The sequence below is a fragment of the Galeopterus variegatus genome, unplaced genomic scaffold (assembly GCF_000696425.1).
Source record: "Galeopterus variegatus unplaced genomic scaffold, G_variegatus-3.0.2 Scaffold25, whole genome shotgun sequence".
NCBI lineage: Eukaryota > Metazoa > Chordata > Mammalia > Dermoptera > Cynocephalidae > Galeopterus > Galeopterus variegatus.
Window position 1 is genome coordinate 442078 of NW_007726136.1, and position 25011 is coordinate 467088.

The 25011-nt window shown below is 52.3% G+C and overlaps 1 protein-coding gene and 1 non-coding gene across 2 annotated transcripts in view; both read right to left on the minus strand.

Moving 5' to 3' along the window:
* Nucleotides 1-23965, minus strand: part of SPNS3 (spinster homolog 3 (Drosophila)) — a 44512-nt gene extending 20547 nt beyond the window's left edge. Inside the window, 9 exon segments of the mRNA XM_008568694.1 lie at nt 5448-5637; nt 10741-10893; nt 11723-11871; nt 13209-13275; nt 13975-14126; nt 14667-14803; nt 19456-19521; nt 23753-23866; nt 23869-23965. Coding sequence (XP_008566916.1) covers nt 5448-5637; nt 10741-10893; nt 11723-11871; nt 13209-13275; nt 13975-14126; nt 14667-14803; nt 19456-19521; nt 23753-23866; nt 23869-23962 — 1122 coding nt within the window. The 5' untranslated portion in view covers nt 23963-23965.
* On the minus strand, nt 18680-18753 carry TRNAI-GAU. The gene has a single exon. It is a non-coding gene; the product is annotated as a tRNA-Ile (tRNA).
* Nucleotides 23966-25011: the final 1046 nt, after the last annotated feature.

The window sequence follows — 25011 nt, forward strand, 5'->3', positions numbered from 1 at the left end:
ATGGATGGATGAGTGGATGGATGGATGGATGGATGGATGGGTGGATGGATGGATGGATGGGTGGATGGATGGATGGATGGGTGGATGGACGGGTAGAAGAATCTAAAGTGACTCTTCCTATTTGGAAGCCCAACATAAGCCAATTCCTCAGCCCTGTTTGGACACCCTTTCTAATGCTGACCCCCTTAGCTCCCCAAAGCATAATGACGTCCATCATGGTGGACAAGAGCCAGTTCCTACCCACTGAAGTTTTTGAGGTGATGCCATGTCATCTGGATTTCAGACTCCTGTATCCAACTCTCTACTAACACCTCCACTTGGATGTTGACGTCCCACCACAAACTCAGAAAGTACAAAACCAAGCATTGATCTTCCCCCCAAAATCCACTGTTCCTGCTCACTTTTCTGTCTCAGTTAATGGCTTCTCTCCCTTTCCAGCTGCTCAGGTCAATATCCTAGAACTCATCTTTGACTCTTCTTTCTCTCATATCCCACATCAAATCTATCAGGAAATTCTGATTGCTCCATCTTCAGAATATATCTGTCATCCAACCATTTCTCACCAGTTCCATTGCTGCCACTCTGGCCCAAGCCCCATCATCTCTCACCTGCATTGTAACAACAGCCTCCTAACTCTTGTCCCTGCCTCAGCCTTGCTCCCAAGACTATTCTCAACACAGTAGCCAGAGTCGTTCTACTAAACATAAGCTAATAATAGAAAAACAATAGAAAAAAATCAATGAAACCAAAAATTGGTTCTTTGAAAATATCAGCAAAATTGACAAACTTTTAGTTACACCGATGAGGAAAAGAGAAGAGAAGACTCAAATTACTAAAATCAAGAATTAAAGAGGGGCTATTACTGCTCACCTTACAGGAATTAAAAGGGCTAAAAGGAAATACTACAAACAATTATGTGGCAACAAATTAGATTAACCTAGATTAAGTGTACAAACTCCTAGAAAGATGAAAACTACCAAAACTGACTCAAGAAGAAATAGAACATCTAAACTCACCTGTAACAAGTAACTATTGAGGTAGCAATCAAAAACCTCCCACAGGGCCGGCCCGTGGCTCACTCGGGAGAGTGTGGTGCTGATAACACCAAGGCCACGGGTTCGGATCCCTATATAGGGATGGCCGGTTAGCTCACTTGGGAGAGCGTGGTGCTGACAATACCAAGTCAAGGGTTAAGGTCCCCTTATCAATCATCTTTATATAGGGATTTAAAAAAAAACTTCCCACAAACAAAAACTCAGAACCAAATAGCTTCACTGGTGAATTCCACTAAATATTTAAAGATGATTTAACACAAATCCTTCATAGACTTTCCCAAAAAACATAATAGGAAGGAACACTTGCCAACTGATTCTGAAGCCATTACCCTGATACCAAAACCAAAGACACCACAAGAAAACTACAGATCAATATCCCCTATGAACATAGACACAAATGTCTTCAACAAAATACTACCAAGCCAAATCCAGCCTCACATAAAAATGATTACACACCACAACCAACAGAGATCCCAGGAAAGCAAGGTTGGTTAAATACATAAATATTAGTCAGTGTAATACACTATAGTGATAGAATAAAGGACAGAACCACATGATCATCTCAATAGATGCAGAGAACAAAAGCCAGATTTCTCACTTCTTAGCACAAAACCTCATCTCACTCCAAGTAAAAGCCAACTCCAGGGCTGGCCCGGTTGCACACTGGAGAGTGCGCCACTTGGGAGTGCGGCGGCGCTCCCGCCAAGGGTTCGGATCCCATGTGGAGACCGGTTCCCGCTCACTGGCTGAGCGCGGTGTGGGCGCAACACCGAGGGTTGCGATCCCGTTGCCGGTCCCCGGTACAGGCGCAACACCGAGGGTCGCGATCCCGTTACCGGTCAGTAAAAAAGACAAAAAAGGAAAAAAAAAAAAAAAGATATTCATAAGCAGATAAATAATCAATAGGGAAAGAACTTAGTCATTTAAATTGGAACAAATTCCCCAGACATCTTCTTGTTATCACTTTGATGAATCAGACTCCAGAATTCTTAGGGAATATATCAAAATAGCTAATTAATGTTTTTAAGATGATGGAAAGGGATTACTTTTAAGTGGGCTGGAGCCACAGAGAGAACTACGACACTTGGCTGGAATGGCAGATGGAGAAAAAAGGAAGGAAACCTGGATAAACTAGGCAATGATCGTGAAATGGACTCGTTGCGGAGAAATACATCCACAGCAGGGAAGGAAGAGCATCTTGCCAACTCCACCTGACACCCACAAGGCCCTACGTGATCTGGCCCCCATCATCTCTCTGCCCTCACCTCCTTCTCTCCCTCCTCTGTCTCCGTACAGAGGAGTACAGTGGCCTCCCTACAGTTCCTCAAACCCACCAAGTAAACTCCTGACTCAGGGCCTTGATGGTTGCTGTTTCCCCAAATAGCCACACAATTCACTCCTTTTCCTCTTACAGGTCTTTATTCAACAATCCTTCTCAGTGAGGCCTCTCTGGCCACACTACATAAAATTGCAGCCCTCTCCTCCTAACACTCACAAGCTCCCTATTTCCCTTCCCGACTCTACTCCTCTCCTGAGCATTCATTATCATCCAAAATACTGTGGATTTTACTTATGTATCTTGCTTGCTGCCTCCCTCCCCCAACTAGAATGTAAGTTCCCTAAGGACAAAGATATTTTGGTCTGTTTATGCTGTATTCCCAGCATTTAAACTAGCACACTCCTTCATTGGCACTCAAGAAATATTTGTCAAATAAATAAATAAATGCAAACAGCTTCTCACTTAACTCTTCACTCGGCAGGCAGTGATTTACCCCCACGCCACCTCCCACATGCCTGACCCTGTGCTTCAGGCAAGAGTGCTGAGAAAGATTGGAACCAGACCTGGGCCCTGTGAAAACTCACAGGCTGGTGCTGGGAGAGGAATCAGACCACAAGTAGCCGTGACCCAAGGAAGACAGCACTGAGGAGAACAAAGCATGGTGACAGAGGTTCAGCAAGCAGAGAAGGCTCCATGCAGAGATGGCACTGAGCTGGCCCTTGAGGGTCTGGTATGATCTGGGCATATGGAGAAGGGGTTGGGGATAGGGAAAACAGAGGAGGAGGACAGCACAGGACATGTCCCAAGAATCGGGAGGGGTCCTGCACGGCAGGACCACAGTCGGGGGGATAAGGCTACTAATGTTGTCAGGGCAGTTCATGAGGGGTGTGGAATGCCAGGATGAGGAGTCGGACCTCGTTGCAGAGGCACCAGGGAGCCATGCAAGGCTTTTGAGCAGGGAAGTTTTGTGGTCTCAGAAAGCGCACACTGCCAGTGTGGGGAGACCAGGCTATGGTGGTTAGCAGGAAGGCAAGGAGACCAGGAGGGTGGCTTCTGTAACAGTCCTAAAAAAATACCACAGGTCATGAACCAGGACAGGGCAGAAGGGACAGTAGGAGAGGGGAGATTTGGGAGATGTTAAGGGCTTTATGACTGATGGTTGGTGATCAGGAGGAGCCGGAGCCTGAATCTCACGTCCAAACATCGGGGTGGACCTCAGAGGCAAAGACAGAGCCGCAGAGGTGGGGGTGGGATCTGTACCACCTCTGGAAGGCTGGCATTCTGGCCGCAGGGGCTCAGAGCCACAGGGTGTCATTCCAGGCCATGCAGCTTCCCGGCCCTGGGGGATGGGCACATTCTGGCCCTGTCTGCTTTCCTGCCCCTCGGCCCTCCACCGGGGGGGCAGGACTAGAGAAGAGTTACTCCATCTGGCTTCATCAGCCGAGATGCAATGTCATTTCTAGATGAGCCATCCAGCACTGGAGATGCGCCAGACTGCTGGGGGGGCAGCTGTGTCCCATAAGCACAGCCAAGGAGCCGCCTCCCAGAGCCGACCAAGACGGTGGCAGAAGCAGAGCTGGCAGGGGGTCTATGGCCCAGCCGGCGGATGCAGGGACAGGCCTGCGATGGGCCTCCATCTGCCCAGGCTTCATCTTCCCTGCGAGGTCAGCGCCACCAGCCCTCACCAGGTGGAGGTGATGATCCCAGTCACTCTTCCCTCCTTCAGTCAGTAAGCACGAAGGCATTCACTAGTGTCTAGTGTGTGCCAGGCTCTGTCTCTCTCCCTTGGGGGTGACAAGGCTCAGTGCAGCAGGAAGGACACAGACTTTGTAGTCTTCGGAGCTGAGCTAGAGGTCTGTCTGTCCCACTATTTGCCTGCTGCTACTGACTCTGGGCCTCAGTTTTCCAATCTGTCCAGCTGGATGAGAAAAAGCCTTCCCCATCAGGGGACCTTGAGGACTAAGTAAGAGCACGTGCAGAAGGGAACAGTGACAGCCCTCTCCCCCCAACACTCACGCACTCTCTTCTAAGCTGCAGGCGTTTCAGCTGAAGCCCCAGGCTGAGGACAACAGTGCCCACACCTTAAGACAGGTGCCAGACCCACCTTCAGAATGTGGTGAGAGAAAAGGAGCTGTCCTATGTGGCCCCAGCCAGCTTTCCGAGCAGAAGGCTGGGGAGTCAGGCTGGGGGGATGTATTGAGAGTCCCTTGCTTAAGCTGAGAGAGGGGCTTCAGGCAGTCCCTCACAGAGAGGGCAGTGCTTGCCAGGAAGGAAACTGGCCTTTCTCCCTGGCTGGACACCAGCTAAATGCTGACCCTCCTATATGAGGACAACCTGAGGGGCGTTCACAAAAGGCATCCTTGGGGCACCCTGACACGTCACTTGAGAACATGGACCCTGGGGCTGATGCCCCTGGGGAAGTCTGGGGGCGGGTGCCAGATGGGTGAGGACAGAGGGCCGCAGTGGGGGGTGGCTGCCCTTCCTGAGCTCATCCAGCAGGTCAAATGAATTGTGACATGAGGACAGAGTGATCTGGGAGGGGTTTTAGAGGGGATGGCTTTGCGCTGCGTCTTGCAGGAGACAGATCTCAGGAGGCACAGAGAAGAGAGCAGTGCCCCTGGTGGAGGGAATGGGCACAGGCTAAGGCAGGGAGGGCTGCGTGCCCATCACTGGTGCAGCCAGAGCGAGAGGCGCGTGAACGGACGGGATGGGGTACGGATCTGGAAAACTGGACATCATCACGGTTGTCACCCTTACAGCAATGTCCCCATAGGCTATGACCAATCTGGGCCTTGCTTTCCTTATCTGTCATCTGGGGAGAACTACCTTATCTCTTCTCGGGCTCACCACATGCCCTGGGAGTAAATGAGTCCCATTATCTCAAATCAAAGCATTCACCAGGAGCTCAGAGGACACACTTTAAGGGTCAAAAAGGCTTGGGTTCAAATCCCAGTTATGCCCCTTCCTAGCTGTCTAAATCTTGTCGGGCCTCCATTTACTCATCTGTGAAATGGGGATAACAAGCTATACACAGGAGGAGTGATAAAGACCTGGCACAGGGTGAGCCTGTATAAACAGGAGTGCCCCGCCAACCCCACCCCCACCTCACTTACATAGGAGGCCAGGAGGGAGGTCGGGGCCAGGACGAGAGCCAGGTAGAGGCAGGGGGCTGTGGCCAGCAGGCTGGAGGCACAGACGAGAGGCTCAGCCCTTGCGTTTACCTTCTTGTACCTCCTCGCAGCTTCTGCTCCCAGGATGACCCCAACGATGCCGGTCACGACAGTCAGTGCCCCAAAAATCAGGCTGATGGGAAAGAACAGAGAGGGGTTGGTCAGCTGGGTGGAGTCAAGATAGGGGCCCTTCTTCCCTCCCTCACCCCAGGTCTAGTCTTCTGGTCTAGGTGCATGATCTGGTGCCTGCAGGGAACGTGGCTGTGGGCCCCTGACCTGACCTCCCCCTCCCCTCCCTCCAAACCTACACTCCTGGGGCCTCAGGACCCTGATCAGGGACCCATGTGCTCTGCCTTCCCTCCCCCATCCCCCTTCCTGCCTCATCCTGGGGATACCACTGGCCATGTGGATGGTCCACCCAGCACCCCAGGTCTCAGCCTGCCTCATCTCCAGTGACCTTCTCCACCCTCTCACCACCCAAAACTGCCCACTCAGAAATCTTCATTCTAGGGTCCCACTCTGGCCCTAACCTTCACTCCTTCTAGCCCTCAATGCTAAGAGGAACAGCAGCGAGGGAGCGTTTGTTTACTGAGCTCCTACAACACGCCCGTCCCTTGTCTGGACATCCACACACCCTCCCTCCTTGAGTCCCATCCTTCCACTCCCTGCCTTTGAACACCTCTCCAGCAGCCCCTCCTGCCTTCACTGCCTTCCCCACCTGCTGCAGGACCCACTTCCAGGCCATGTGGATCCCTCTTGCCCCTCCCCTCGGTGGAGACTGTCCCTCCAGAATAACCTCCATACATGCCCCCGAGAGTGCTTTCTGAAACACAGATCTGACCGTGTCCCCCACCTGAAATTCTCCACCAGCTCTCAAACACCCACTGGGTTTGGCCCCAACTCCATACCTGGTCCTTCATGGTCTGACTCTGGCTCACCTCAGCCCCACCGCCCAGTTCTGTTCTTCGCCTCCGACTACTTGCTGTCCCCACCCCACTCCCCACCTCGTACTTTTACTCCTCCATCGGAAACACTCTGCACCAGTTTTTCCACCTACCAAACTCCTGCTCATCCTTTAGGACCCACCACAAATGCCCCCTTTGGGGATACCTTCCCCTGTTCCCTTGCTGATTCCTTCACTCCCATCAGTTCTCATAGCACGTTCTGTATCTCTATCACCAGGGCCATCCACCAGCCTGTGACTTCCTGAGAACAGAGACTAGGTTTGGTTTACTTTCTTGGCTCCGTGCTGGGAGCATATAGCCTGGCACAAAAGACGTATACATTGAGTAAATGAACTCACTGACCCTCCCGGAATTCCTGAATGGACAGGTGAGGAAGGCCAGGGTGAGAAAGGGTAAGGCCGTGACTACCCGGCTACTAAATGGCAGAGCTAGGATTTGAATACACGCCTTCACCCTCCTGGTACATCCTGCTCTCCCAAGCCTCCTTTTAAAGGAGCTCAAAGGGTGCCGGCCCGGTGGCGCACTGGAGAGGGCGGTGCTCCCGCAGAGGGTTCGGATCCCATGTGGAGACCGGTTCTTGCTCACTGGCTGAGCGAGGTGCGGGCGCAACACCAAGGGTTGCGATCCCGTTGCCGGTCACGAAAAAAGACAAAAAGGAAAAAAAATTAAAAAATTTAAAAATAAAGGAGCTCAAAGGGTGCCGGCCCGGTGGCGCACTGGAGAGGGCGGGGCTCCCGCAGAGGGTTCGGATCCCATGTGGAGACCGGTTCTTGCTCACTGGCTGAGCGAGGTGCGGGCGCAACACCAAGGGTTGCGATCCCGTTGCCGGTCACGAAAAAAGACAAAAAGGAAAAAAAATTAAAAAATTTAAAAATAAAGGAGCTCAAAGGGATAGCTGAGACTTATCAGCTTGAGCTCTTGAAAACAAAAATCTAACCAGAATCTTTCCAGCCCTTCTGCGGCTCCCTGTTGTCCTCTGAGCAGGCTCCCAGTCAGCGCTGCTGGCCCTGTGGGACTGGCCCCCGCTGACCAATGTAGCTTCCCCTCTTTTCCCCCTCTGTGACTTTGCACAAATGAATGGAAATTCTGTAAACTCACCCTATGCTTTTGGGCTTCCCTGCCTTGGCCCACAGTGTCCCCTTGACCTGGAGCACAGTTGCCCCTACCCACCCTTCTCCCTTTGTCCAGGATCCCCTCCCAGACCCAAACATTCCCAGAAGTGTGTGGGATGTCTGGATTCCCTGCTATTACTTCCACAGCTCCCACCAAGATGTCAGAGAGGGATGGTGCAAGACCATGGTCACCGACACGCTGAGTGCCACAAAAACCACCTCTCTCCTGAACAACTCCTGTGAAATGTCCATCCATAGGTTGAGGACAAATGGGTCCATTCTCCAGCTCCATTCCCCTAGCATATAGGAGAGAGCATGGAGCCCAGAGAGGACAGGAACTTGCCTGAGCTCACACAGCCCCTTGGGACACAGCCAGGCCTCCTGGGCCTCGGCCTACCAGCCGGAAGCACGTGTGTCCTTAGGCAGCTTAAAGGTGCACACCCAACCTTCCCAGCCTTCCAAGCTGTACAAGGCTCCAGCTCAACCCAGTCAAATGACCCCGAATCCTGGATGAATGTTATTCATGTCTGAGTCCTGATCTGAGCCAGCCTTGGCAGGTTCTCAAAACATTTGTGAGACTTAGGGTTGATTTTTCAGATAGGCCACCTGGAAGCACCCCCACAAGCCCCTCAGCAGGAGGTGTGGCCAGAGGACACATCCCAGCCACCAGGACCTTTGCATTCCCTCAACCCACACAAGGCTTTCCCCAGAATCACACACTCTCAGATCCAAGAGAGCCTTTTAAAGGCCTGTAAGTTCTATGCTGACCCCCATGCAATGGCCCTCACAAGCACCTGTCCAACCTCTACTCAACACCACCAGGGGTGGGATGCTCACTACCCCCCCCCACACACACACACACGCAGCCCCTTCCACCGGGACCTCTTTAGCTCTGAGTGTTGAAAGTTCTCCCTCTGGCTGAGCTGGAATCCCACGTCCTGCAGCTTCCTGTCCTGCACCACCCATACCTTGGAGCTTATCCTAATCAAGGAGGATGAATTAACAACTGAGGTCTGTGCAGAACCCCAACACCAGGACCTCCCACCCACTCTGTGATGGGCTGAATGATGCTCCCCCGAGATGCCCCTCCTAATCTCTGGAACCGTGAATGTTACCTTACATGGAAAAATAGACTTTGTAGATGTGAGTAAATTAAAGGTCTTGACATGGAGAGGTTTTTCCTCCATTATTCGGGTGAGCCCTAAATGCAATCACACCCGTCTTCATTGAAGGGAAGCAGAGAGAGACTTAAGACAGAAGAGGAGAAGGTCGTGTGACCACAGAGACAGAGACTGCAGACGCTGGAAGAGGCAAGGAAGGATTCTCCTGCAGAGCCTCCAGACGGAGTGTGGCCCTGCTGCTGACACCTTGATTTTGGCCCAGTGAAACCATTTTGGACTGTTGGTCTCCAAAATGGTGAGAAAGTAAATTTCTTTTGTTTTAAGCTACCAAGTTTGTGGTAATTTGTTACATCAGCCACAGGAAACTAACACACACTCCCATGTCAGTTTCTCACACAGGCTCTGTGGAGGAGCTGGGCTGGACCCGGGAGGCCGAGGCTGGAGCGGTGGAAGGACTTGCCCAGGAGCACCCAGCCAGTTACCCGCTGCAGGGGAACGGATGGGGTCCTGTTTTCACCTCACGGTGTCAAGCTGCTGTGGGGCTTTTAGTTTCCAGTGGCTCTTTGCCTCCAGAGAAATAGCAGTCTAGCTGTGGAGCCAAGACACACTTCACAGCCTCACTTTATGCATTTATTCACAAACTTTCCCTGAGCACCTACTGTGTGCCAGGAAGCTGCTCCCAGCTTGGCGGGGAGATGTTCCAATTAGCGGCAATAGGCAGTGTACAGAAACTACAGGACGTGGAGCTTCAGAGCACTAGGTTTGGAGTCAGATGGGTTTGAATCCGGCTCTACTACTGGTTTGCTGTGTGGCCTTGGACACTTAACCTCGCTGGTCTTCTATGTCCTCATCTGTAATACTGGAATAATAGGAATACTTTCCTCTGAATGTTTTTCAATGCTTGGCACAGAGTCTGAACTAAAGTAAAAGCTTCATAAGTAATAATAAGAAAAGGGAATAAAAAGAAAAAAAGAAAAGGGAGGAGAGCTATGGGCAAAGGGCACAGCTGGGGCAAAGCCCGGAAAAGTGAGAAGCCTTGGACATTCTGGAAATTACATGAAGCTCTCTGTGGGCATCAGGGAATGAGACGGAGGCCGGGGGGCGGGGGGAGGCAGACGTAGGTGCAGCCAGCGGAAGACTAGTGTCGCCGAAGCCGCAGGCAAGGCTGGGCCCTGGGAAAGAACAGATAGCTCTGAGGAACTCTGAGGATCCCATCAGGGCAGGATCAGAGAGGAAGAGGGGACAGAGAGGAGACAGACAAGCATCAACCAGAGAGGAGAAGCCGACCAGGACGGAGGGTGTCAGGAGGGAGGAGAAGACAAGCAAGGAGGATTGAGAGATGCTCTTGACCCAGCATCAGGAGGTCATCGGAGTCCTTGAAGAATGGGGTGGAAGGTGGTGGGGACACAGCAGTGCACGGCAGGATGGTAGGATGGCAGGCAGGAAGTGGGAGAGGGCGCACCCTGTGGGCACAGTGCCAGCCCCTCCCCAGCCTCCCAGAACTTTCCCAGGACTCTCGGTGCCCCAGAGGAGTCAGGGAACGAATGAATACAGATGTGAAATCTCCAGACCAGAGAAGTCATGCGGCCTCCCAGTGCCTCAATTTGCAATCTGTGAAATGGGATGACCTCACAGAAGACACTACGGGCCCCTCCAAAGGACATTGCCTCAGACTCCCAACGTCCCACAGGCCCCACAGAAGCCTCAACTCCCTCCTCCACCAGTGCCTTCTGGACCCCCACATCCCCTCCACCCTATCCCACCCCACCCCACACACATAGCAGCCCCAGGAATGAGAAGACAGGGATTCTGGCCCAGAGAGGACAAGGGAGCTGCTTGTGGCCATGCAGGGCAGCAGGGCTCAGCCAGAGCTAGAACCAGGCCTCCTGCCTGCCACTGGGCCCTGAGCCCTGCTGTCTTCACAGAGCACCATGTGTCCTGAAAGACTGAGCCTTGGAGCTCACAACCTCCTAAGAACTTCCCCTGCAGGAGCTCCCTGATCCGGGCTGGGTGCCCAGGGCCCCCAGAGGACCCTCACCTGTCCTGGCTGCTGCACGGCTCCTGGAAGCAGGGAAGCTGCAGCCCGTGGATCACACGGGCCTCAAACAGAAACTTGGGGGCCCAGAACCCCAGGGCTCCAGTCACAAAGGCCATGGCTGTCACTCCGAGGGTTGACCACACAAAACTCCAGCTGCAAGAGAAAGTGCCCTGGCAGATGTCGGGAATGGGCAGGGACTGCAGGGGCCTGTCCACTCCTCCCGCCTCCTGGGCACTCAGGTTACCCCAGGTTCCAGCCTCCAGATCCTTCCCAGCAGCACCCTGAGCTCCAGCCTCCCAACCTTCTTGAGACCCCCGCACAGCCCACCTCCACACCCCTGCTCGCGCTGTGCCTTCCTCCCCACCTCTGCAGAACCAAATCTCCCCATCCTGAGAGGCCCCAATCCAACATCACATTCTCCAGGAAGTTGTCCTGCCTGCTCACATCTTCCCAAGTCCCCTGAACTGGCCCATAGCTCTGTAACAAAGAGAGCCAGTCCAGTCCGTGCCCCACATTGCAGTGACTCATGGGCCTGGGCACAGTCAACTCCTGCTCCCCGCCCCCCACCATCGAGCAGGCCTGGGACAGAGGACGATGCACTCCCATGAGGCTTGAAGAGGTAAGAAAAAGCTCCCGGAACCCTCCCAGCGGCCCCAAGAAGCCAGCAAGGCTGGAAAATAAATAAGGAAAGTGAGGCTCGAGTCTTGGGTCACTTAGGACTAGGGCAGTGGCAGAGGCACAGCTGGAGCTCCGTTGCCTGCCTCCCTCCCAGCCCATATCTCTGTCACATGATGAGGCGATGGGGCTGAGCCCCAATGAGGGAGGGGCATCTCATTGGTGAGTAGGAGCTCAGAGGAAGAAGAGGGTGGTGAACACTTAGACAAGCAGGGAGGGCTCCCTGGAAGCGGAGAGAAGGAAGTCAGTAATGCTGGGCAGACAGAGGGGTTTTCTGTGGCTTACAGTGGGGAGCAGGGACACTCACTTTCTCCCCAGGTATCTGACGTCCTCACACCAGCTGCTCCTCTGGACTCCCACAGCCACCTCCCCTTGCTTCTCAGCCGCTCCCCGGGGTGGGTCTGGAACCAGCAGGATAAGCAGGATCAAGGCCACGGCCTCCAGGCAGGGCATGATCTGGGGACAGAAGGGCCCGGGAAGGCCCAGGAAGCTCAGGGCCACATGTTCTCACAGTCCAGGAAACCATGGAGGTGACTGGGCATAGTGTCTGAATTCTGTGGTCCAGGCACTGGGGGATTGGGGGAGATCATTTTCTGGGTGCTGGTTATACACAGAGCTGATACACCACTGTTTCTTACCCCCTCACTCCTGAGAAGACAGCCTCTCTGGGGAGTGGGGTCTCTTTGGGACTTGCTTTAATGCCTGTCTGTCCATTATACCACTCTGTTGGGATCAGTGGGCCTCAGGTGGTTGAGAACAGGCCCTGACTACACTGGCCCTGACTACTGAGTACTTGCTGCCCCAAGAACTGGTCCTTTTCCTGGCCCATGCCTCCATCTGCCGCACCAGCCCTGCCCTAGTCTATCCTCTCCTAGCAGCCCCCCTGCTCATACCCCAAGGACGGGGATCTCACTACCTGTCTTGGGGCAGCCTTCAAACAGCTTCGACTGCGAGAAGGTTCTTATTTAAGCTAAGTCAAACCTGCCTCCCTGAAGCCCACCCCACTCCAAGGTCCCAACCTGCCTTCTGTGGCTTCACGTGCCAGTTCTCTTGGCTCCAGGAAGGCTCAGCAGAGATCTGCACACAGACCTGCACTCGCACAGCACTGAGCCCCCTGCCCCCTCTGCCAATGACTTCCTTCTTCTTCTGATTGATCCACATCCCTACCCGAGTCTGAGCCAACAGTGGTTCTAGCCCCAACAGGGCCTGCCAGGTATATCCCCAGGTGTCCTGGCACACTCCCTGAGTAAGTCTAGCTGCCAGTTGTTAAAAGCCTACTATGTTCCCTGACCCTGGACTAGGAACTTTTCATCCTGTTTCATTAATCCTCAATATTCCGTGGGTCAAGCCGAGCCCATGGCGCACTCAGGAGAGTTCGGCGCTGGGAGCGCAGCGGCGCTCCTGCCGCGAGTTTGAATCCTATGTAGGGATGGCCGGGGCGCTCACTGGCTGAGTGCAGTGCGGCCGGTCTCAAAAAAAAAAAAAGGACAAAAAAAAAAGATTCCATAGGTAGCATTCACTACCCCCACTTTAAAGATAGGCAAACTGAAGCTTGAAGAGGGAGGCAACTTGCTCAAGATCACACAGCTAGTAAACCAAGCATCCAGGATTTGAACCCGTGCCACAACTTCCACAGGTCATGTTCCATATGAGGCTCCAAACATCCAAAACGGCCAACATCAGACCACCCCCATGGCGCCAGATACTTGCCAAAGTGGCTAAGGCCATCCGAGGCTGGAAAGTCCCTGCCGGCCCGGGGGGAAGCAGAGGGAAGAAAAGGAAGCTGGACTCACTCGGAGGGCCCAACGCCAGTTCCCTGTCAGCTCCGCCACAGCCGACCCCAGCACATAGCCCAGACCACTGCAACAGAGGGGCAAGGGAGATGGACAGTGAGGGGAGGGAGGCAGGGAGGTGAGTCCCAAGGCCAGCCCAACCTGGGAGCCCCCACCCAGGGAGCTGGCTCTCTGCAGGCTCATAGCCCTTCCAGCGAGAAAAATAAGCCAGATGTTCACTGCCCTTGGTCGGGTCCCCAGTGACCTCTGGCTCTTGGCCCACCCCCCAGCACCACTCTCTCCCCCTATGAGGACACACCCAACACCATCCCCACCCCTTGTGCCCAAGGCTCAGCCCTGCTTGACTCAGGCAAGTACAGAAAACCTGGATCAGAGCTCACGGGCCTGACTGCCAATCCCACTCTGTCCTGCCCTGCTGTGGGGTGCAGGACCCAGCCCCAACACTTCCTCATCTCACCTCCCAGGGCCGGCCTTCCCTCAGTAGGCCATGCTCCTTTTTCTCACTCCTTCCATCAGTGTTCTGTAGGGAGCATCCTCATTCTCTCTAATCCTCACCACAGCCCATCGGTTGGCATTATTTCCCCCACTTACAGATGAGAAAACTGAGGCTCAGTGCAGTAAAGTGACATGGTGAGGAAGGGGTAGTATTGGGATTCAGATCCCAGCCCTCATGCTTTGACCTCTCCTACCCCCAGCCCAGTCCCTGTTCTGACTCCTTTGGACCTCAGTCTACCACCTGGGGAAGTGGATCCAGGGGTGTACCAACCTTCCAACAGGAATAAAGATGTAGAAGATGGCCAGCACGCGGCTCCGCTGGTCCCTCACAAAGAGATCACCCAGGACAGTGGGCGCAATGGTGGAGTAGCTGGCCGTGCCAGTGCCCACGACTCCCCGGGACAGGAAGAAGAGCCAGGAATACTGGGTGAGCCAGGCACGAGACCATAGTGAGTTCCAGAAATCACCCGTGGGGCAAGGGACTCAAGGATTTGTCAGAGGGGTAAAGTGTCCTCATGACACAGGCCCCCAGGGGCAGGAGAGTGGATCAGGACTCTTTCACTCCCCGTCCCAGTTTCCCAAAATCACACGGGTGCCCCCTGTTGGTGCCTGCAGCCACCGCCTACCCCTGCACCCAGGGGAGCCCTTCTCCTGGGTCTCAACTTTGCTAACCAGGCCAGTTTCCCAAGACAGTAGCTGTTACCCGCAGCCCCAGCAGACCTGGGAGGAAATGAGGCAGGAGGTGCAAGAGAGGAAGCCTCCTGTTAAGAAAGTCTAACGGGCTCTGCCCCTGCTCAGGCTCAGGTCTGGAGGCTGTGCCCTTGTGCCCTCCCCTCCCACCCCTGGCAGTGCAGTCCCTGCACCAGCCAGAGCCAGGAATGGACAGGGCTGGATAGGGCTGGATCAGGAGGAAGCAGGTGGGGGAAGGTCCCCAGGGGCCTGGGCAGGGGTGTGGGCACTTACCCGGGGGGAGATGAAGGAGCTGGAGAGACCAGCCCCTGACCAGAGCAGGATCCCAAAGCTCAGCGTGGCCTTGCGGCTGTGTCGGTCACCCAGGTAGCCAAACACGGGTGCAGACAGCAGCAGACAGCCAATGAAGACTGGAAGAGACACACAAGGGGTGGCCTGGGTCCCCCTATGATGGTGGGTGGGCAGATGGCCCCCCAGACCCAGGGAAGGAGCTTGACTCAGATGCCACAGCTGGCATCTTGGCAGGGGGCCCAGGGCATGAGGAGGCAACTTAAGGTGAATCTCACAATCCTCATCCACCGTGCAAGTCACAGCCCAGAATGTGGGGGACAGGGCCCCGGTCCAAATCCCAGCTCTGCCAGTTGCTCACTGTGCGTCCTCTCTGAGCATCACCCCAACATTAGAGGAGTCCACGTCCCCCTCACAGGCTGTGTAAAGAAGGAAATGTGGAGCCCCGGCATGGAGTAGGGGCTAGTTTCCTGTCTTTACAAGAACACGTGACTCCCATGAGCCCGGACACAAGGACTGGTCCTCTTTTCCACTCATACACCTGCTGGGGGAGGGGGGATGAGTGGGGGGGTAACTTGGGGAGGGGAGTCCTGGGGGTCCCCCAGGGGCCTGCTTTGACCAGCAAATGAGGACGGTTTCGGAGGATCACATTGACTATAAACTTGTGAGGATTCCAGGAGGCTGGGAAGGAGTTGCTTTTCCTAAGTAGGTAAAATATTCCCCAGATACTGATACTTGTATGTATTCCATTTTTAAAAGTAAACCCTTATTAATATTGGATTAATGAATGTGTTTGCTATTCTGTGATGACAAAGCAGCTGTCACGTTTTTTGCTTGACTATATGCCACATGGATAGGCCACACATTGCTTCCATTCCTTAAATAAAATTGGCCCGCCCCGCTCCCTCCATGGCGAGTCCCTGCCCCCAGGACTCCTCCTCCCCCTAGGAGAGCCGGCAGGTGGAGAAGGGAAGGTCTGGACCCTCCTGCACAGGGTCCCCAAGTCCAAGGGCCTTAGGCTTTGGAGGGCCCCACCCAGCACCTGGGTCTCCAGTCGCTGAGCACAGATGATTGACATTTCCCGAGCCCAATGAATGGCCAGATTCTTCCCACTCCCCCATGACCTGCTCTAGTACTGGGCTGAGCCACATGCCGTTATAAAAATTAGGCCAGTTTTGATCTACAAAAACAGCAATTTAATATGGTTCAACCTAATACTCCACAGAGAGTGATCCTTGGTGTCCACGGCATTTAAAATTTTAATAGGTGCTGCCAAAACATCCCTCCAAAAAGGCTGTATCACTTTACACTCTCATAGAAGTATATGCCAGTGCCCTTGCTGACCCTTGATAGGACTGATCATTTTATTTTTGTTCGTCGAAAGGTTGAAAAACAAATGCTATCTCGCCAGCGTTTTCATCTGCACTGCCCTTATTTCCAGTGGAGTTGAGCGACAGTTCCTATGTTTGCATCTTTTGCCATTTTTTCTATGAGGCTGTCGTTTGACTTTTTTTTTTTTGGAAGGCTGGCCAGTCGTTTGACGTTTAATATATTTTGAAAATAACTTCTCCCAGTCTTTTATATTTGTTTTAAGAATTAAAAATGCAAGTTCTGGGACTTGACTACCAGAGTTCAAGTCCTGGCTCACCACTTCCCAGCTATGTGACCTTGGCTAATTCCATAACTCTGCTTGTTCCCCTTTCATCAACTACACAGCAGTAATAGTACTTTCCTTATAAGGTTATTGAGGGGATTAAATAAAATAAAGCACATGAAAGGCATCTGAATGGCTTTATGTAAATGCCCAATAAAAGTTATCTATTATTATCATTAATCAGATTTAGAGTTTGAATCACCATCATACAGAAATATTTAGCTTTGATGTAGTCAAATTTATCAATCTTATGGAGGGAGGGAGGGTCATGTCTTGTTTCTGCATATCTTTTTTACCCAAAGGTTATCAAAATATTTCCTTAAATCTTCTAATTCTTTTATGGGGTTTTAGGCAGGAATGGTTTGCAGGATATAACACTTTAATCTGCAGATGCCCTGGGAATCTGCAGGTACCCTTCCCAAACAGAAGGCAGGCACTGCTTGTTCCCAGCACCTCCAAATGCTAATCATTTCTGTGACAAGGTGGGAGCAATTAATGATCACAGAGTTAAGAGACAGACTCTGGAAGCAGATTTTCTAGATTCAAATCCCAGCTTCAGCAAGTCCCATAACCTCTCTGAGCCTGTTTGATTGTCTGTAAAATGGGCATCATAATAATACCTGCCTCATGGGATTGTTGTAAGGTTAAATGAGTTTATATTTAAAGCACTTAGAATAGTGCCTGGCACGTGGTAAGGGCCAAGTCAGTGTTAGTTTTAAATACTACTAATCAATTAACTAATTCCAGCAGCCCCTCTGTCCCATGAGGGGTGCAGGGGGCCTGACCACCACTTCCCCCCACCTCCCACCTCACTCTTACAGCTTGACCAAGCTCTCTCTCTGTCCTGGGTTTCCTCCTCTCTGCAGCCCTGTAGACAGACAGTGGGGTGGGTCTTAAGGCCACTGCACGGCAACTCAGGAAGGTAAAGAGACTCACCTGAGGCCACCGGAGACCAGCTTGGTCTTCAGTCTCCAAGCCCACTGCCCTTTCCGCACACCTTTCTGGGCTGCTTCTGCAAAAATGACTCTTCCCTTCACCTACTCCCAAACACACACACTTCTTCCTCCATGGCATCTCACATATGAGGGGCCTGGGAGTAATAACTGATCACCTGATCGATCACCATGGTAAGAACCAGAGAAGGGAGATGTTGACTCAACTACCATTACCTATTTAATTGAGAAGGTTGTTACCTTACCGGACAGGTGCCAGGAAAAAAAAAAAAGTCCACAGAGAAGATTCTGGGGGTTGAGCCCAGATTGTCTCACTTTGGCTACAAATATGACTGAGGGGCAGTTGGTAAGACCCACAGTCTAAAGCAGTGGCCTTCTAATTCTTGCTCATGTGGTTCTTAAAGAAGTTTATAGAACTGTGTACTCCTTCACATGTTTTCAGCTGACATTTAAAATGCTTTTAATGAAAGTTTAAAGTTATAAAGGGTAGGTGTGCTTTCCAGCATTATTGTGGCTTTTTTCCTCCACGCATTTATGTTTTGATATTGTGTATTTTTTTGAACTATATTTTCAGCCAAATCCTCAGAGTCACAGATCATGAGTCATCCATTTATAGGAAATGTCCACCGTAGAGTCCAAGTAGCAAAACCAGTCCTCCTTTGCCAAACCCATCAGACAAATTAGACTGATTGTAAGAAAAAACGTTGGCTTCATTTTTTTTCACTGAAATAAGTGTGTTGACACCCACCCCTGAGACCACATCTCACTTCTGAATTCTAATTTGTAGATAAATAGTAGACTTCCCACACAGTGGGGCAGCTAGATAAGGTTTGGCTCCTTGCCTGGGCTTGCGGCCTGGAGGAAACCCTCCCAGTGCGTTTCTACAGATGCTCTCTCTGCCTCGCTCTCAGGGCCTCCGGTAGAAGCCAAACATCCATGCGGGGTCCCTCTGGCACCCTGGAGGTTTTTACACCCCAGAGCAGTGCATCCAGGATGGGGAGAGGTGTCTCCTGCTTAAAATGGTAAACGTGCGGGCCGAGCCCGTAGCGCACTCGGGAGAATGCGGCGCTGGGAGTGCAGCGGCGCTTCCGCTGCGGGTTCGGATCCTATATAGGGATGGCTGCTGCGCTCACTGGCTGAGCACGGTGCAGCTGGTCTCAAAAAAAAAAAAAAAAAATGGTAAATGTGTGATCTTAAAAGGGGAGGTGAGAAAGCAGAAGGACAGGCCAGCCACAGGCTGATTCGTTTCAGGAAGGAAACATATAGGCTCGAGGATCCAGAAATGGACCTCTCAAAAATCTCCTTGTTCACACAGCCCTAAGAAAGCTTCTGTGTATCCCCGGGGGTGCCCATACCCTTGTTTGAGAACTATGTTTGTTGTTTTGTTATGCTGGCCTGTATAGGGATTGAACCCTGGACCTTGGTGTTATCAGCACCACACTCTAACCAACTGAGCTAACTGGCCAGCCAACAGCCACGTTCTAAAGAACAAAGATCATGGACTGTTACAAGGAGGGAGAGGTCCACAGAGAGGAACCACGGTGTGTGCTACTTACAGGTTGATGTGTGCACATGTGTGCATCATGTGTTGTGACCACATGTGCCCATATGTGGGTGTGTGTGTGAATGCATGTGTGTCACCACCCAGGCACTCACAGGGGAAAAGTTAGTGCCTGGTGATCCCAACCAAGCCGCCCTTGGAATGAGACCTATGGCTGCTCCCTGCTGCTAAACTGTGGGTTCTTTGTTGGCCCAGAGCCCACCTGAACCCATTCCACAGGTAAGTGTCTGTGTCATGTCTGTCTGTCTGTTTGTATCCTGGTGGTCAGATTTTTCAGGCCTCTGAGAGGAAAGACCCCAGTGAGTCTCTGGTACACAGCTGAGCTTGACAAATGTGAAAGGGATGAGTGACCAAGTCCACAGCCACGAGGTGATGCTCAGGAGCTTCCTGCCCCCCGCCACCCCACGCCTCCTGCAGCCCCCTCCACTCAGACCATGCTCTCTCCTCCTCCCCCTCCAGACTGTCCCTCATGCCCAGGTCCCACCCATCTGCAGTGCCAGGGTACTCAGTGGGGCTGGAGCTGGGCATAGAACAGGACCCACTGAAAGACCTCAACCCAGCATGAGCCCAGGGCCCCAGCTCCAGGGCCAGGGACTCACTCCTTACCAGTCTGAAGCAAACCAGCATTGCTGTCGCTGATCTGAAAAAACTTCTGTACATCTAGCAGCACGCCTGTGGATAGAGGGACAGCAAAAATGGGAAGTAGCTGGGGCCGGCCCGTGGCTCACTCGGCAGAGTGCGGTGCTGATAACACCAAGGCCATGGGTTCAGATCCCATATAGGGATGGCCGATTAGCTCACTGGGTGAGCGTGGTGCCGACAACACCAAGTCAAGGGTTAAGATCCCCTTACCGGTCATCTTTAAAAAAAAAAAAAAAAAAAATGGGAAGTAGCTTGCCGGTCCTCTAAAGGCAGCTGCCCCAAGTTTGGGACAGGGCCACAGCTGACCAGCACAGCACAAGGCACAGCACCCAGGCCCACTGTTCTCTCTCCCTGTCTTCCACACATGTATATACACACACGCACGCACACACACACAGAGAGATATGTGCACATCAAACACATAGAAACCATCACCCCAAATGCACAGACACGCATACGCACACGTTTACACACAAGCATGCACTCACAGGTGCAGACACACTATCATGGAGACACACAGACATGCAGATACACATACATACATACATACATACAAACAGGCATTCCCAGAGAAATATGCCTGCAGAGGCACAGATATACATACACACACAGTAGCCTACACTCACAGACACATAACCCCAACCTCATACACCCAGACACACATACACACTGCTGTGGTCTGAATGTCCCCTCCAAAAGTCATTTTGAAATGTAATTGCCATTTTAATAGTGTTAAGAGATGGGACCATTAAGAGGTGGTTAGAACATGAGGGTTCTGCCCTCATGATGGATTAAGGCTGTTATCACGGATGTGGGTTAGTTATCACAAGAACAGACTCCTAATAAAAGGATAAGTTTGGCCCGATTTTCTCTGTCTCTCACGCTTGTTTGCCATGTGATGCATTCCACCACCGGGTGACTCTCACCAGGTGCCAGCACCATGCTCTTGGACTTCCCAGCCTCCAGAAAGGTGAGCCAAATAAACTTCTGTTCTTTACAAATTACCCAATCTGTGGTATTCTGTTTTAGCAGCAGAAAACAGACTAAGGGCCGGCCTGTGGCTCACTCGGGAGAGTGCGGTGCTGATAACACCAAGGCCACGGGTTCGGATCCCATATACGGATGGCCGGTTTGCTCACTGGGTGAGCGTGGTGCTGACAACACCAAGTCAAGGGTTAAGATCCCCTTACCAGTCATCTTTAAAAAAAAAAGAAAAGAAAAGAAAACAGACTAAGACACACTGAGAAGTACACATGAGGACACCCTCACAGACATGCGTGCATATGCACATGCAGGGCTGCCAATCACAGTGTAGTCCAAGTGACTGGCAGCTCCCTGTTGCTGCACAGTAAACAGTCCTTCACTTAGACTACTGTGTAAATGGAAGTCCCTGGGGTTGTGCAACACAGCAGCCCTGCTCATGCATAAACACCAGCGGGCATAGATGTACATATACACACATGAGCTTGTACAGACAAGATATATGTGCCCTGGCCTGCACACACGTACACAAAGGCCTGAGCTCACAGATATAAGCATGCACACACAGAGCTTCAGAGACTTAGGTCCCAATTAGGTCCATGGTCAGCCCCACCTCCCTGAGACTGGAAGGCTCCTGCTCTGCACCAGCCAGGTCTCTGAAGCCCCTTCAAGATTTTGCTAAGCCATGGGCCAGTGCAGTGGGTGCTTAGCCTAATACAGAGAGAGAAAGCAGGCCACCAGACACCAGGCTCTACTCCCTGAAATCCTGTTAGCCCCTTGGTGATATTTTAGAAAGGGTCAGAGTTTGCAGCACCTGCTCATGTGAGCCATGTGGCTCTGGCCCTGTCATTATCATGAAGAACAATCAACACATTCACTGAATCATGAGAGGGTCGAGAGCCAGACCCTGAGCTTGACCCTTGCAGTTGTTATCCAAAGAGGTAGGGACTCTCTTTGTCCCCATCATACAGATGAGGAACAGGGGCTGTAGCTGCCACAGTGGCACAGCTGGAAGTGGGGGAGCTGGGATTAGACTCCCAGCAAGAGGCAGCCTTCCCTCCCACCAGCATCATGGAAGGGGAGCAGAAGCCCGCAGTGGGGCCCTGCAGAAACACCCACACCAAGAAAACCCTGCATCCACACTTGCAAGACCTGCCAGCAGGCAAATAAAGATCAAAGAATCAGAAAAGTAAGAGATTTTTGTTCAGACATTTAATGTGGACCCAGTTGCCACAGCATCCGGGCATACAAACCAGTATGTCTTTTTTCCCTTTTATTATTTTAAATTGCACAAAGAGGACGTAGTCATTGGAGAGAAAAAAGAGTGCAGGTAAGCAAAATAAATAGCTAAGTACTAATTTGCTACAATCGTGCTCATCTTCATTTTTAGGAATGAGGACTCATCCTCCTGTTTGTCTACTCCTGGGCTCCTCCTGGCCCTGTGATGCTCTGGGAATATCCCAGGGCCAGGTGTAGACCCAGCCTCACTTTTACCTGTAACCTGCCACTCTGGCCTCCAAAGAGCTGTTTCCCACAAGAGAAGTTTAGCTGCCGTGAGAACCTCCTGCCCCCAACAGTCCCCGGTGCTTGGCGTGGTTTCACTTCTCTAGGCCCCCATCATCCCGATAACCACAGCCTCGCTTCTCGCACATCCCCAGGAAGTCCCAGTGAGGAAGGGACCCCAGTCAGGAAGGATTCAGGGTCTCCCAGCCCAGCAGAGGCCCCAGGGTAAGTGGCATGACTCCCGGCCCCATCTGCCTCTTGCCCCTCTTCATGCCCCCAGCCCAACTAAGGCCTCCTTGACTTTAGCCTGATCCCCTGCAGCAGCCTCTGAACTGGCTCATTTTGCCTCCATCAAGACCTCAAATCTTATTATATTCCCCCCACTTAAAAAAGCTGTCCACAATACCAAGGTCAAGGGTTCGGATCCCATAACAGCCAGCCACAAAAAACAAACAAACAAACAAAACAAACAAACAAACAAAAAACAAGCTGTCTGTGGCTTCCCATTGCCCGAGACAGGAAGTCCGAGCTTCCAGCCTGAAGCCCTAGAAGTCCATGATCTTGCTTCAAACACACTTTTTGAAATAGTGTCCTTCTTTCTCCCTCTTGCTGTCCCTGATCGGAGCATGCACTGTCACCCCGTGTGCCCTGGCATGCGCTGACCCCTCTCTCTGAATGCCCTGCCCCCACCCCATCCCTGTCTTTCCAATCTTCTCAGCCTTCCAGGCCTGAACCAAATACCTCCCTCTGATTCTGCTGGAACCCTCGGTCATTTGTCCTCAGGGCTGTCTGGCTGACACTCACCCCACTCTGTCTTGTATTAGATCTACTTGTACATGTGTCTATGTTCCTCTGAGCTCCTCAGCAACGGAAACCAGGCCTCGTGATGTCTGAAGCCCTGAGTCCCAACATTCTACAGCTGCTCTCTGGTGTGCCCAGCTGGTGACTGATGGATCGATGTCCTGCTGGCTCCTCCTGAGCTCCCCAGCCTGGACAGTGCCTCCCTGGTCTGGCCATACCTTCTCTGCCTTGCAGCGTTGCTGTTAATGAGCCCCTCCCCCTGCCCATGAGGTGGTCATTCCTGAGTTCAGAAACTACAAGTCTGATTTCCTCCCGGGTCCTCAGCACCCACCAGAGGGTCCTGACCACAGACAGTGCTCAGTCAGTCTTGAATGAATGAGTTAGAAAAAGAGAACAGAAAGTTGGATCTTAAGTGAATGAGTGAATGAGTGACAAGAAAAGTAAGTTGAGCCCCAGTCAATCCTGAGTAAATGAATGAATGAGTGAGTCAGTGATGAGAAGACAGAGCAGGTTGAACCCTGGGGCCTACAAGAAGGAAGGAGGATGTGCAAAATTTGCAAGCAGCCTGCTGTCCCAGAAACCGACCCAGCAAGAGTTATTCTTGCCTGGGAGCTGGGCCAGGCTGCCCCATCCTCCACACCCTCACCCCGCAGTTTCATTCAGAGCCCCGAGGCCTTTGCCCAGAAGGCCTATCTGCCCTGCTGCCCTCACCCACCCACCCCTCATGGCGACCCTGCTCCCACATCCACTGTGCTTCCTCTCAGTCTGGGGCTGGGTTGTGGGCTTTGACGGTCCTTCCCCCAATTCAGCCATGGCTGAAAACCACCTCCAGGGAAGAGAACACCAGTTGTAGTGTTAGCTTGGATGTGCGTTCCAAGAGAAGAAAGGATGCTGGGGGAAGGCACGTGGATACACAGCCGCCAGGAGGTGTGGTAGACCAGCAGGTGCTGCCCCAGGATGCACACGGTCCCCTCACCTGCGATGATGAACCAGTTCATGTAGTTGAGGAGGTTGATGTAGCAGAGCACCGCGGCAGCCACACGAGCTCTCCAGCGGGGCACGCTCCAGGGGGCCGGCATGGCTGCAGGGGACACTGACCCGAGACCAAGGCCCCGTAGTGCCTGCCTGGCCCCAGGGACTGGCCCTGCAGTCCTTCTGGCCCACGCTCAGGGCACTCTGGGGACATGCCCCCAGCTGTACGGGCCTGCAGCTCCAGGATGGGTGCCGGGGCAAAGACACGTCAGCTCAGCACGCAGTCACTTCCTGTGGGCTCCCAGTCTCTCACCCTCAGAGCCACTGCCCTAACTGTTAGGCATCGTTTTATCTCAAGTTCCTGCTGAAGCCACCGCAGCCTTGCCTGTGAGATTTCACCATCCTCAGCTTCTGAGGCCTGCCGGTGGGAAGGAGGGCTTCTGACACCCCCAGCCTGGGTGACTAGACAACTCTGTGGTCCCCTCAATCCAGCCTGTGGCTGCAGTGGCTGCAGTGAGGAAAGGAAGCTTCCAGGACATGAGATGAGATGTGTCTCCCATAATCCTGCACACAAGAAGGTCTAGCTGCCCACATAGGAGATGGACTGTGAGCCAGAGCTTTGAACCCAGGTCAAACTAGGGCAGCTGGGTGCTGGCCAGCAGAGCAGCACTCAACTAGGCTTCTCAGTGTCTAATGCCCTACCTGGAGAAACAGACATCAGAGGGGACAGCTTACAGGGGGACAGCCTGAGGGCATAATTGGTCAATGGGTGCTGAATCTAGAGGAAATTTTTGGTGAGGGGCAGGATATTGGCATGGTCTTAAAAGTGTCTTTTTACAGATTGCTTAGTCATAGCAAGAGGAAAAAAGTGCAATTATACAGTAGAGGAATGAGACATCGGACCAAGGGATTAAAATATCATCACCTATGAGGGTACTTCAAAAAGTTTATGGAATTACCTTTCAAAAAGTTCTTGGTTTTATCTTTCAATTCTGGGGCTGGCTGGGTAGATCGTGGTGTTGACAACACCAAGGTCAAGGATTTGGATCCCCATACAGGCCGGCTGCCAAAAATATATATATATATATCTTTCAATTCTATTTCCCATGAAGTTTTTGAAGAACTCTCGTATTTGGCCAGATGGATATTATGTGTTTCTAGATGTGAAGCCCTGCACAGATCACAGTATGGTCTATGCAGTATTCTAGCCAGGAATGCATAATCTGAATCTAATCACAAGGAAACATCAGAGAAGCCCAAATT